General features: G+C 43.0%; 1 protein-coding gene across 4 annotated transcripts in view; it reads right to left on the bottom strand.

The window, feature by feature from the left end:
• LOC130105579 (microtubule cross-linking factor 1) overlaps nucleotides 1–12584 on the bottom strand; it is a 95783-nt gene extending 83199 nt beyond the window's left edge. For 2 of the 4 annotated variants that reach the window (XM_056271633.1, XM_056271631.1), the window contains exons 1-3: nucleotides 11493–12582; nucleotides 7165–7389; nucleotides 6858–7016 (exon numbers count right to left, since the gene is read on the bottom strand). In XM_056271633.1, the coding sequence (XP_056127608.1) occupies nucleotides 6858–7016; nucleotides 7165–7389; nucleotides 11493–12236 (1128 nt within the window). In that variant the 5' untranslated portion in view covers nucleotides 12237–12582. Of the gene's footprint in view, nucleotides 1–6857; nucleotides 7017–7164; nucleotides 7390–11492 lie in introns of all 4 variants that reach the window. The other 2 variants (XM_056271632.1, XM_056271634.1) reach the window with 2 other exon arrangements.
• Between the last annotated feature and the right edge of the window lie 1284 nt (nucleotides 12585–13868).

Consider the following 13868-nt stretch of genomic DNA (forward strand, 5'->3'; position numbering starts at 1 on the left):
GGGAGTAGGGCCACGACATCACCTCCATTCAAAATGTTTAACAAACACTCTTCTTGTTCGGGCTTCAGTTTGGAAATGCCGGGAATATTCTCCACAACAGAGCGAATTGCATCCCGTGTCTCCATATCCGAGGTCGTTTTCGATTTCCCTAACCTAAAATACAATCTTAAACTCGGTGCTTAGCGTCTACGTCACGGCTCTCAGCCCGCCCTCTGTTCGTTGATTGGCCGGCTGTTTTCAGGCCGGAGGAAAACTGAGAGACATGTCGATGTCTCAGACTGAGTACAGAAGCGAACTGAAATAGAGCGGAAGTACGAAGTCTGACGTAGTCAGGCTACATCCATATCACTTCACCAAATGATTTCAGTTATTATAAGGTCCTTACAGCCAACAGCAGCAAAAGAACCAAAAGCCATAAAGACTCTGATAAAGCAAATAGATAAAACAAACAATAAGATAAAAATGGCTACAACTATTTCCATGATTTTCCCACGAAATTACATTTAATTATCGATGGAAAGCACGCTCTCTTTCCTATATAAACACACACACACACACACACTCAAAAACTTGTCAGTGCTGCCACGCAACTTTATAAATAAAACAGTTTCGTAACTTAAAGAAACCACACAACATTTCTCAGTAGCAGGGTAGTAGTGTCGCTGTTTTTGAAACAGTTAACCTTACAGCTCTCTCTATTATAACTGCATTAGTATGCATATCAATGGCTCAAGCCTGCTTCACTTGCTCTAAAACAACATTTTATATCAGCAAGAAATGAGTCCCTCACACAAGAGCCAAAAGCCTGACAAATGTCTTAAAATAAAATATCGGAACAATCTATTGACGTGAGATAACCATAGTATTTCTTATGAATAATGCACACCAATAATTGTTCACAGTAAGACCAGAATGTGTATTAAAGCAAATAGGGTCCGTTTTGATTCGATGTTGACTTTAATATTTCATCTATTCTAATGTCTAAAGCCATTAACGTTGAAACAAGGTTGACTTCTCTTTTAAAATAACCGTATGCCATCAGCTTGAAAGTCATGTTAACATAACTGAACATGGCAGTGTGCAAGATAACGCATGATTCTCCATTTCATCCACATCTGTTGCGTGCGGGCCGAATGAAGGGATGGGGAAACGAAGGGTATCGTGTGATGAATGCTGAAAAAGTGGAGCTCAACGCTTTCTGGGGCAAACCTCAAGAGAGACGCGCTACAGCTCACACAGCGCTAACACTCATTTCGACGCTTTCCTTTATCTCTTTTTCTCCTTCACGCTCACTATATCTGCCCTTGTGTGTGTGTGTGTGTGTGTGTGTGGGTGGGTACAAGTGTGTTTACCTTTCCAAGTTACATTTTAAATATTAATGCAAAAATAAAACAAAACAAATTCAGATTTATTTACACCATAAAGGCTGACAGCATACAGTTCACCCAAAAATGAACACTGACAAAGGTCATCGTCACTTTATGAATTTTCCACGAAAGAAAGTCATATGGGTTTTGAACAACGTGAGGGTGAGTAAATAATAGAATTATAATTTTTAGGTGAACTATTTCTTTAAGAAGATTTATTGTTCCCCCCAGGGGATGTTTTACAATGCAGCAGATCTCAGAGGGGATTCTGGGATAGCAGTGTAATGATTGACTGTTGTGATCCTCTGCTGTTTGAACTGAAATAACAAGGGCAACATACACAGATACATATTTGTAAAGCAGATAGTTCGGCTCTAAAATCTGACTATGATTAGCCACGTTTGAAGACGTTGTAAAAAGGTGATGTACAGAAGATGCAGATGAATTCTATATAAATGCACCAACCACAAACAGCCTAAAATTATACTAATGATGGCAGAAAATCAAGCATCAATATTAAAATTGCTCATGCTTGAGTAAGCGGTCTAAACCAACCCATAACCCGAACTATAAAGTGCCCCAATTATGCTATTTTAAAGTTCCTAATTTTGTTTTGGAGTCTCAGACAAGAGGTTTACATGCATCCAAGGTCAAAATCGGTTTAATCTTCTCATCAGCTCTTTTCTCACAGTGTCAGAAACGGTTAGAAAAAGGATTAAGTCTCTCTAAACCCCTCCTTTCTGAGAGACAGCTCTGCTCTGATTGGTCAGACTTGCTGGACTGTTGTGATTGGTCTACTCTGCTCTGATTGGTCAGATGGCCCAGTCTGTTGTGATTGGTCTACTCTGCTCTGATTGGTCAGATGGCCCAGTCTGTTGTGATTGGTCTACTCTGCTCTGATTGGTCAGATGGGCCGGTCTGTTGTGATTGGTCTACTCTGCTCTGATTGGTCAGATGGCCCGGTCTGTTGTGATTGGTCTACTCTTCTCTGATTGATCAGATGGGCCGGTCTGTTGTGATTGGTCTACTCTGCTCTGATTGATCAGATGGCCCGGTCTGTTGTGATTGGTCTACTCTGCTCTGATTGATCAGATGGCCCGGTCTGTTGTGATTGGTCTACTCTGCTCTGATTGATCAGATGGCCCAGTCTGTTGTGATTGGTCTACTCTGCTCTGATTGATCAGATGGCCCGGTCTGTTGTGATTGGTCTACTCTTCTCTGATTGGTCAGATGGGCCGGTCTGTTGTGATTGGTCTACTCTGCTCTGATTGGTCAGATGGCCCTGTCTGTTGTGATTGGTCTACTCTGCTCTGATTGATCAGATGGCCCGGTCTGTTGTGATTGGTCTACTCTGCTCTGATTGATCAGATGGCCCGGTCTGTTGTGATTGGTCTACTCTGCTCTGATTGATCAGATGGCCCGGTCTGTTGTGATTGGTCTACTCTGCTCTGATTGATCAGATGGCCCAGTCTGTTGTGATTGGTCTACTCTGCTCTGATTGGTCAGATGGCCCAGTCTGTTGTGATTGGTCTACTCTGCTCTGATTGATCAGATGGCCCGGTCTGTTGTGATTGGTCTACTCTGCTCTGATTGGTCAGATGGCCCAGTCTGTCGTGATTGGTCTACTCTGCTCTGATTGGTCAGATGGCCCGGTCTGTCGTGATTGGTCTACTCTGCTCTGATTGGTCAGATGGCCCAGTCTGTCGTGATTGGTCTACTCTGCTCTGATTGATCAGATGGCCCGGTCTGTTGTGATTGGTCTTCTCTGCTCTGATTGATCAGATGGCCCGGTATGTTGTGATTGGTCTACTCTGCTCTGATTGATCAGATGGCCCAGTCTGTTGTGATTGGTCAGATGGCCCAGTCTGTTGTGATTGGTCTACTCTGCTCTGATTGATCAGATGGCCCGGTCTGTTGTGATTGGTCTACTGTGCTCTGATTGGTCAGATGGCCCAGTCTGTTGTGATTGGTCTACTCTGCTCTGATGGATCAGATGGCCCGGTCTGTTGTGATTGGTCTACTCTGCTCTGATTGATCAGATGGCCCTGTCTGTTGTGATTGGTCTACTGTGCTCTGATTGGTCAGATGGCCCAGTCTGTTGTGATTGGTCTACTCTGCTCTGATTGGTCAGATGGCCCAGTCTGTTGTGATTGGTCTACTCTGCTCTGATTGATCAGATGGCCCGGTCTGTTGTGATTGGTCTACTCTGCTCTGATTGGTCAGATGGCCCAGTCTGTTGTGATTGGTCTACTGTGCTCTGATTGGTCAGATGGCCCAGTCTGTTGTGATTGGTCTACTCTGCTCTGATTGATCAGATAGCCCGGTCTGTTGTGATTGGTCTACTCTGCTCTGATTGATCAGATGGCCCGGTCTGTTGTGATTGGTCTACTCTGCTCTGATTGATCAGATGGCCCAGTCTGTCGTGATTGGTCCACTCTGCTCTGATTGGTCAGATGACCCAGTCTGTTGTGATTGGTCTACTCTGCTCTGATTGATCAGATGGCCCAGTCTGTTGTGATTGGTCTACTTTGCTCTGATTGGTCAGATGGCCCAGTCTGTTGTGATTGGTCTACTCTGCTCTGATTGGTCAGATGGCCCAGTCTGTTGTGATTGGTCTACTCTGCTCTGATTGGTCAGATGGCCCAGTCTGTTGTGATTGGTCTACTCTGCTCTGATTGGTCAGATGGCCCGGTCTGTCGTGATTGGTCTACTCTGCTCTGATTGGTCAGATGGCCCAGTCTGTTGTGATTGGTCTACTTTGCTCTGATTGGTCAGATGGCCCAGTCTGTTGTGATTGGTCTACTCTGCTCTGATTGGTCAGATGGCCCAGTCTGTTGTGATTGGTCTACTCTGCTCTGATTGGTCAGATGGCCCAGTCTGTTGTGATTGGTCTACTTTGCTCTGATTGGTCAGATGGCCCAGTCTGTTGTGATTGGTCTACTCTGCTTTGATTGGTCAGATGGCCCGGTCTGTTGTGACTGGTCTACTCTGCTCTGATTGATCAGATGGCCCAGTCTGTTGTGATTGGTCTACTCTGCTCTGATTGGTCAGATGGCCCAGTCTGTTGTGATTGGTCTACTCTGCTCTGATTGATCAGATGGCCCGGTCTGTTGTGATTGGTCTACTCTGCTCTGATTGGTCAGATGGCCCAGTCTGTTGTGATTGGTCTACTTTGCTCTGATTGGTCAGATGGCCCAGTCTGTTGTGATTGGTCTACTCTGCTCTGATTGGTCAGATGGCCCAGTCTGTTGTGATTGGTTTACTCTGCTCTGATTGGTCAGATGGCCCAGTCTGTTGTGATTGGTCTACTCTGCTCTGATTGGTCAGACGGCCCAGTCTGTTGTGATTGGTCTACTCTGCTCTGATTGGTCAGATAGCCCGGTCTGTTGTGATTGGTCAACTCTGCTCTGATTGGTCAGATGGCCCGGTCTGTTGTAATTGGTCTACTTTGCTCTGATTGGTCAGACGGCCCGGTCTGTTGTGATTGGTCTACTCTGCTCTGATTGGTCAGATAGCCCGGTCTGTTGTGATTGGTCTACTCTGCTCTGATTGGTCAGATAGCCCGGTCTGTTGTGATTGGTCAACTCTGCTCTGATTGGTTAGATGGCCCGGTCTGTTGTGATTGGTCAACTCTGCTCTGATTGGTTAGATGGCCCGGTCTGTTGTAATTGGTCTACCGCTTTCAGTGCATGTCAGAAACCAAAAACCCATTACGAAATCTGAATTTCAGCTTTGGATCTTCCTCAGCACTCTGATACGAACAGTAAATTGATACCATCGTTACTGTTCGTATCAGAGTGCTACGAACAGTAACGATGGTATCGATTTTTCTGTATCTCATCAGTCCTCATCCTTTGGAAGTGCATCAAAGTGGATTTGCTTTGGCAGCTAAAAACAGTGTCTTCTCAACAAGAACAACACGAACCAAACTCACCAGCTACAACTACAGTGTTTGAGGGCGGGGCAACAGTACAGTAGATGATTTTCGCATTATGCAAATTTGTTACAAACCTACGTAGGCTGGAGCAGGAAGTGAGACTGGAATTACTGACAACTCATTTCAGGCGGTTCAGAACTGCTTCTTTCTTTTGGGAGACAAAAACTTTGCATACCATTTACATTCACAAACAGCTACACTACATGAACAGTAATATCCGATAAAGCATAATAGGGGCACTTTAAACTTTGGTGCTGGCATAAAGGCCAGACGTTGATGTTACTCTCCTCCATACTGCAGTTCATCTACATGTACAGATGGTCATACCTGTGATTAATCCTTTCCAGATTAGTTTAAGATTAACCTGAGCAACTCCAGGGTAACTCCTCAGTATCTGATTACAGAAGCAGAAGCAGTGTGCACCGCTACAGCCTCTCATGCATTAATGCACAGACAGCAGGCTTCAAAGTTAAATGTATTCATCCATACTTGTTCAAAGCAATTCACAGTACACTAACCGTGGGTGGAATCCTAACCTTCCGGCCATCCGGGTTTAAGTGCCTTGTATTCAACTAAGGTGATACAGCAAGATTTCCATCACAGCAATTTTACAGTCTATGGGTCATTTCCAGGTTTGTCTTCGCTGCCTTGAAGTAATATTCTGGTTTATTTCAAACTTAAGCCTAATAATGCTGCCGATTACCACAGAAAATGATTTGTCACTTGATGAAAACAAGCGTGTTCACAGTTACAGTACTGCACTTACAGTGGAGGTTGGCTGCAATGAAAATAAACATTTCATACTGTATATAGATAACACTTTACAATAAAAATAATTCTAAAGTGTTTGTTAATCTTAGCTATTGTTAATTCCAACATTTAATAATACATACTTGAAATCAAACGTTATTATATGGTATTTAATGGACCTGAGCTGATATGAACTTACAATGAACAGTTGTATTATTAACGTTATTTTTTATGAACTATTGAAACAAAAGTATTGCTCATTGTTAAAGTTAGCAATAAATAAATGCATTTATTAACATTAAATAATGGGACCGAAGAGTGACCAATGTATCTAACTATCACACAAATTTAGAGGTATAAGCACATCACATGGGTGAAATATGGTAGTAATTTTTTAGGAAAAATGTTATGCACGATATTCGAAATAAGATGTGTAGAGCTCCATTAACAAAACCAATATCTTTACATTTGTGATATTAAACAATCTGAGCTACTTCAGGCTATCATTGTTAACAGTATTACCCGCTTTGTTATAATGTTATGTAGTAGTACACAGAAACTAAAAGGCTGTACACAGAAATTAAGCTGTAAGTAACTCAGAATATCCCTGTCATGGTTATAACCACTCTCTGTACTTGAGTTTTACATTCATGAATAAAAAGCTGCACAATAGCTACACTACTACATAAATATGCTTTAAAGAGTCTCCTCTTATAAAATACTTCTTGTCCTCATTATCCAATTCAATAAAAGTGCGCAGGAATCTAATACGGACTCAGATCCGGTGAGCTGGCGTATTGTACCTCTTTGGCTCTCTCGAGCTCGTTCTGCATGGCCTGTTTGGAGATCTCCACCTCGATGATCTTCTGCCTGAGCAGCTCGTTTTCATCTTCCGCTCGCGTACGCTTGTCTTCCACCGTCTCCAGTTCATTGTGCAGACGCACAGATACATCTTTGGCCACCTGTGGGCAAAGACACGTGTTTTATTATCCTGGTTTCATCTGTGCAACATAAGTTAGAGAGCTCAATACTTATCTTACACAAATCAGATATTAAAACTTTTTTTTTTTTTCACATTCAAAATGTTTCCATTGTCTGTGACAAAAACACCTTCAGGTCCTGCTCCATTCCACGTAGAAGCTCTCCGTCGACGTGTCCGGTCTGTGCAACACGCAGACTCTTCTGTTCGGCCTTGCGCAGGCGGTACTGAAGGATCCGGCAGTTCTTGTTGGAGCGGTCCAGTTCCCTGCGTATATCCTGGAGCTGGTACACCTCCTCCTCCAGGTAACTGTCCCTGATCTCCTCCATCTCTGCTCGCAACTCGTCCACTTCATCCTGGAGAAAACACAATCAGGATTAGAATCAGAATGAACAGCAGAATGAGAATCGGGATTAGAAACTGAAAGAGAATGAGAATCGGAATTGGAATCAAACTTAGAAATCGGAATGTGGGTTAGAGACAGAATCAGGGCTGAAATCAGTATAAAATTCTGAATTGTACTCAAAATCGATCTGATTATGGACTGAATTTGCACTGAAATTATTTGCTGTAGTATTAAAATCAGGATAAGAGTCCGAATGAAAATCAGGATGAACAGCAGAATGAGAATCGAGATTAGAAAACAAAAGAGAATGAGAATCCGAATTGGAATCAGAACTTTGAATGAAAATCGGAATGTGGATTAGAATTAGGATCCGGATTGAATCAGTATAAAATTCAGATTTATACTTATTCAGAGTTTACCGGTAATTAAATTATATCTGATTATGGACTGAATTTGGACTGAAATTATTTTCTGCAGGATTAAAATCAGAATAAGTATCAGAATGAACAGCAGAATCAATAAACAAATAAGATGGAACAGAAGACATTGGAATAGCAATCAAAATTAGAAACCGATTGAGAATTAGATTTAGGATTAGAACCAGAATGAAAATGAGAATCAGAATTAGAATCAGAATCAGAATGAACATCAGGATTAGAAACAGAAACACGATCAGAATTGGAACCAAAACTAGAATGAAAATCAGAATCAAATTGAACATCAGAATGAGAATCAGGATTAGAATCAGGTTAACAACTCTAAATCATGTGAAATGCACTTGGGTTTACAAATAACTTTCTTTTTATAATCCTGTAAAATTACTTTTAATATCAAAATCAAAATGAGAATCAGAATTGAAATGAACATTAGACTAAGAGCCGGAATGAGAATGGCAGATAGAAAAAGAATGAGAATCAAAACCAGGAAACAAGAATCGGGATTAGGATTAGAATGAGAATCAGAATCAGAATCAGAATCAGAATCAGAATGAGAATAAGAATCAGAACGAACATCATGATTAGAAGACGATCAGAATTTAGATTCATTATATCAGAATCAGAATCAGAATCCTCATTCAGGTTTCTAAAGGTGTGTTCACACTTGTAGTTCGGATCAATTGGCTTGGGCCAAAATTAGTCCGGGTCTGCTTAGCATTCACATGGGAATTTTAACACAGAACCTAAAGGCATAAGGATACGTTCACAACCTGATTGGTCGGCTTTTATTATGTATTGTGTCGTAACTTACCGAACATTCAAATCAATGCTGTGTTCTGGGCTAAATGCGCTCGCTGTGTGTGTGTGTGTGTGTGTGTAGCTGCATATGATGGTATTCTGACCAGCTGAGAACTCGTGAAGAGCTTATAAATGTGTGAAGGAGTCAAAACAGCGTCAGGATCCCTCCGTCACACACACCAAGATCTGCTGTGAGGAGACGCGGTTCTGACGCCTGAACTGAACTGTGATGAGCAACATCACGACTATGAAGAGAAAAAACAGCTGTGCTGGAGCAATCTGTCCTTTTTAGGGTCTCCTCTTCCTGTTTTTGGTTTGTTTACATGTCTTTGGTCCGTGTTGTGTTCATATATCAGTCGAGCCGCACCAGAGTTAGTTTGGAAGCGGATCGAGACTCGTCTCTTCAGTGTGTTTGGTGTCACCAGGGTTCAGATGACAGTGTTCACACTTATTCAAATGAACCGCACTAACAGAGCAATCGCACCAGGGTTCGTTTTAATCAAACCTAAACATGCCAAGTGTGAACACATTTTAATTTAATTGTTCTGATTTTGGACAAGAACAACCTCCCTACTAGAACAAAGAAAGAGACACTAAAACAAACAAGACTGGAGGTAAAGAAACTGTATTCATCGGTGAAACCCCCGTCCTGAACTGAAATAAATGACAGTCATTTGTGACGCCTCATTTCCCAGTAAACACTCCACAATGCCTCAGCGAATTCAGTGTAAACAAAGTCAAAGAAGAAAGACAGCGAAAGAGAGACAGACAGTGACAAACAGTCCAAACACAATGACCTTCACTGTATGCTGGGGACAATGTCATGTGACAGCAGCAACCCGCCATGCGCTGTATGGATGTTCCTGCCAAACATGAGTTATGCTGGACTAAATGATTAATGCCACACAATAGTACTAACATGGAGCTGCACATAATACATGCTTCAGTTTTACTTCTAGAGAGATAGACAGCACACAGATGGAGGCAGAGGGGTGCACATCTGCTTTAGGGAGGCTCTGAACACACGGGCCGGCTCAGGGTCAGGAGGGACGTGTGTGAGAACGAGCGGCTCCTGCGGGGACGCAGAATTACACACACAGCAACTAAAGCGGATTAACATGCCGTCTTCAGAGATAAACTTACGAAAATCCTGTTTGTGACCGCAGCCGAGCCCTGGCGCATCTGACAAATAAGATCAATCATTTATGGAATTATGCTAATTAGGCCTGCCTTCATCTACCCATCACACTTCACACAGAGAGCAAAGACTGTGATGCGTTTCCTGCGGGAGGTTTGAGGGTCTTTCTGATGCCTGTTGGATGCTTCTGGGCTCTGTGGGGACTGATGTGACCTAAAATCAGTCAAAGTACAGATTTATGGATCTAGATCTTGCTTTCCTCATGTAAGGCCACTGAGAGCTGTGTGTAAACCTCACTCCACTGGCCTCAAGAGGCGCACTAGCGACTGACGCTAGAGGCTGTGGTCTTTAGCCTCTTTGTTAGCGTGGCCCCATCCCACGGCGGAGACCCCGGTTCCACTCGGAGCGGGTCGAGTAGGACCGGTTACATTTGGTGTCGTGATCAGGATGGGAGTAATGTTTTGGGGGTGAGTGTAACGGATGTAGACCGGCTCGCACACTGATTGCGAAATAAAAACGTATGCGTATTTTCGTATTCATCATCCTAAAAATTCATCATGCACAGAAACCTTGCACATTGAGTCCGATGCGTATTAATTAATCTGTTGCGAAAAAAATCGTGGGGGTGATTTTGTTGTCCTCTCTCTTCTTAAAAAGAGAAAAAGAAAGAGGAAATATTGGGTCCATCTAATCCTGAGATTGCGTCGAGAGGAAGGGCAGTAAGAGCTGTGTGTGTAAACCTCACTCCCCTGGTCTAAGGAGGCGCATTAGCGACTGAAGCTAGCGGCTATGGTCTTTAGCGTACTTGTTAGCGTGTCTGCCTCCCATACCGGAGACCCCGGTTCGAATCCCTCTCGAAGTGGGTCGAGTAGGACCGGTTACGCACACAGTATCGCCTTGCACTGTCACTCATGGTTTTTATGTCTATATAGGCTTGAAACAAATCTTTATTCTCTGGTGTTTTCGAATATTACTTTATGTTGTTTTATGCTATGTAATTATAATTTGATCAGCACTTTGGTCAGCTTTGCAGTGTGGATATGTGCTATATAAATACATTTTACTTACTATAATTGTATTTTTTTAGTATCTTGGAGAACCTTAGTACAATGGCACTGCCAACTAATGCCATCACAATTCTTCTAGTATAGGATTTTGTAACATGCTTATGGTAGCCTACTCCAATGACATGCACAGTACTTCAATAATAAAAAGCATGGTATTGCCATGGTACATGTCAAAAAAAAAAACATGGTTGTGCCATGTTACTTTCAAGTATTTTACTCTGGCATTAAATGTATGTCAAAAGAATAAACACTAGATGCTTTCAGGGACGAATGATGCTGCAGTACTGTTAGTCTAAGAGGTGTAAAAGAGTAGGATGAATTTAAAACATGAGCCAGATTATCAAGAGGGTCATCACGTGAAAAAACAAATCAAGGTGTAAAACTGTCATGTGGATTTACAGCAGCAGCTCAACCCATAATCCTTCCGAAGAACACCAGACATTAATCTAAAAATATTCTGTACATGTACCGTAATTGAATGGTTCAATCATTCTGTAGCCTATATCAAAGCTCCGCCACTGTCCCATGATACTACCACAGTACTTTTTGGGTAAGGATTGACTCTCATTATGACCTCTTGCATTGCAATATCATTCAAACCAACGTAATGTATTAGTTACTTCTAAGAATACCATGGTACCATAGTAGCCTACATTTGAGAGTGTCGGCTCACCTTGAGGTAGTCATTTTCCGATCGAAGGTCTTCGATTTCCCTCAGCATTTCCTCCTGGGCCATTTCCTTGCCCTCCGTTTTAAATTGTGCGTCTTTCTCCGCTTTGCATTGGTCCCCGTGCGCACCGGGCGCCGATGAAGCCTGAGATCCTCCCGCTCCGAGCGCGAGCGCGCGCACCCGAACCCCGACCACCTGCTCACTCGAACCGGAACCGGAGCCGGACTCCGCATCGCTACTGGCGGCCTGAACCAGTCTCTGCTCGTCGGACAACGGCTCGGAGGGACAATCGGACAAATCCGAGCTGCTGTCCGTCTGGCAGACACCGCGTGCGGTGGGAACGCGTATCGGGGCGAGCCTCCCCTTGCTCTTGGGGATCTGCGGAGCGGCGGCATCAACCGCTTTGCACGCCGGTTTCGGTTCGGATGCTGCATGCTGAGTGACCTTAACCGCCTTTTTTGTCGCTGAGGGTTTGCTGTTGCTTTTTGCAGGTGCTGATGCGGTTTTGTCCTTCGCGCCCGGGACGGTGCGTCTCGGGACGCGGCTATGAGGCGTCACCGGTGCGGAGGACGTTTGCTGCTTGTTGAATTTGGGGGATTTTGGCACGATCGGTTTGGCCGTTCGCGAATGGACATCCTTCAGGACGGGTCTGGCAGGGGACGGTGCGCGGTTTAACCTCTTCTTTTCCACCTGAGGATGAGGATGATGGCTCTGCGGTTTGGTGTCGGAGCCATTGGGGCTCTCCATTATACAACCTGACAGAAGGATTCAGCCGCGCGCTTCTGTCTCATCACTTCAGATGGACGCGCAACCGTAAATCACTTCCCATCTCTGTGTCGTTCCTCGCGCATCCGAGCGGAATACGGTGGATAGTGTTGTGTCAAGTGAGAATCTCCGTGGTTCTGTGCGTTGAATCAATCCGTCCGTCCATGGTCCATCCCTCCCCCGGGATTACAGTCCTCCCATCATCTCTCCCTGCTGTCCTCTCCCCCCCGGCTGACGGGAAAATCTGCAGCCGCTGCGGTCTGACGCTCCCCGTCCGTGTCTCAGGTCTCGTGGAGCGCATGCGCCTGTTTTTCACACACAAGCACCGGGCACACCCCTCCTCGCGCTCCGGTACCGGTCAGGCACGCGTGCGTACGCATGGAGACGCAATGAGCAGCGCGCGCACACACACACACACCCACACCACTACTACTACTACTACAGAAAAACAGGGAGAGAAAGACTTTTTTTTATCATTTGATACAGGTGTTAATAAAATAGCATAATACTATTTTAATATTTAAAAATATGATATTATTAAAAACAATAATATTTTGAATGAAAACCAAAACCGATAAATACAACCCGGTGAGCCTTTAAACAAATTGCCACAAATATTGCACCATTTTAACTCTAACTATTGAAAAAGAAAGTTTTTTTTTTTTTTTACAAAATATATTTTTTATATAGTCTTGCAATTATTTATTTAAAAGAGGATGTTGCATTAACGTGCGATTTGAGTTGAAATAGCTACAGGAAATTAACCAGAAAAATACAGGAAATTTGTACGCAATATTAAAAAGAGAGAAAAAATCTGAAAGAAATGGCTTCTATATAGGCTAAAGTGGCAAGTATTTAGTGAGCTCACTTACACTTGAGCAATAGCAGGAAACTGGCTCTCTTATTAAACCTAAATGGAATGGAAACGGACTGGAAGGCCAAGAAAACCAAGTTTCTCAGAGTTTCCTCTTTGAGAAACTTTAAGAAGTCCAGGTCACACTAAATACTGATTTGTGCTTAAAGAAGCCATATTGTTCAGATTTTTATTTTTACATTTTGTGTAGGCTACTTCATGTATTTTCTGTTAGGGTTATTTAAATAAAAAGCCAGAAAAATAAATATGGATGTTCATTAAAACATTCGTAAACAAAGTTGGTGGTGACCTAAGACTTTTGCATGGTACTGTGTACACACACACACACACACACACACACACACACACACACACACACACACACACACACACACACACACATTAGTATCATCATCTGATAGGCCTATACCTTTTAGTTTGCACACATATTTCTAAAATTCCCAGTGAGCATTTACCAAAACTTGTATTTATTTCTATTTTTTAAAAAGCAACATTGCAGTAGTTATTCAATTAACTTGTTTATCCAATAGCGCCATCATATTGTGAAAAGGATGCAGTGCATCTCTGAAAATAAAAGTGAGACCCCAAACACTGAACACACAATAAAACATTTTGTTTTGTAAGAATGGATGGAATAACATTGTGCAAAAGTAAGTTTATGCTTACATAAACAGCAGGAAAAGCATCAGAATGCTAACACACATCCATGTAATAAATATATATCTTTATTTGCACTTCAT

The sequence above is a fragment of the Rhinichthys klamathensis genome, unplaced genomic scaffold (assembly GCF_029890125.1).
Source record: "Rhinichthys klamathensis goyatoka isolate OS25496 unplaced genomic scaffold, OSU_Roscu_1.1 h1tg000323l_1, whole genome shotgun sequence".
NCBI classification, from domain to species: Eukaryota; Metazoa; Chordata; class Actinopteri; order Cypriniformes; family Leuciscidae; genus Rhinichthys; species Rhinichthys klamathensis.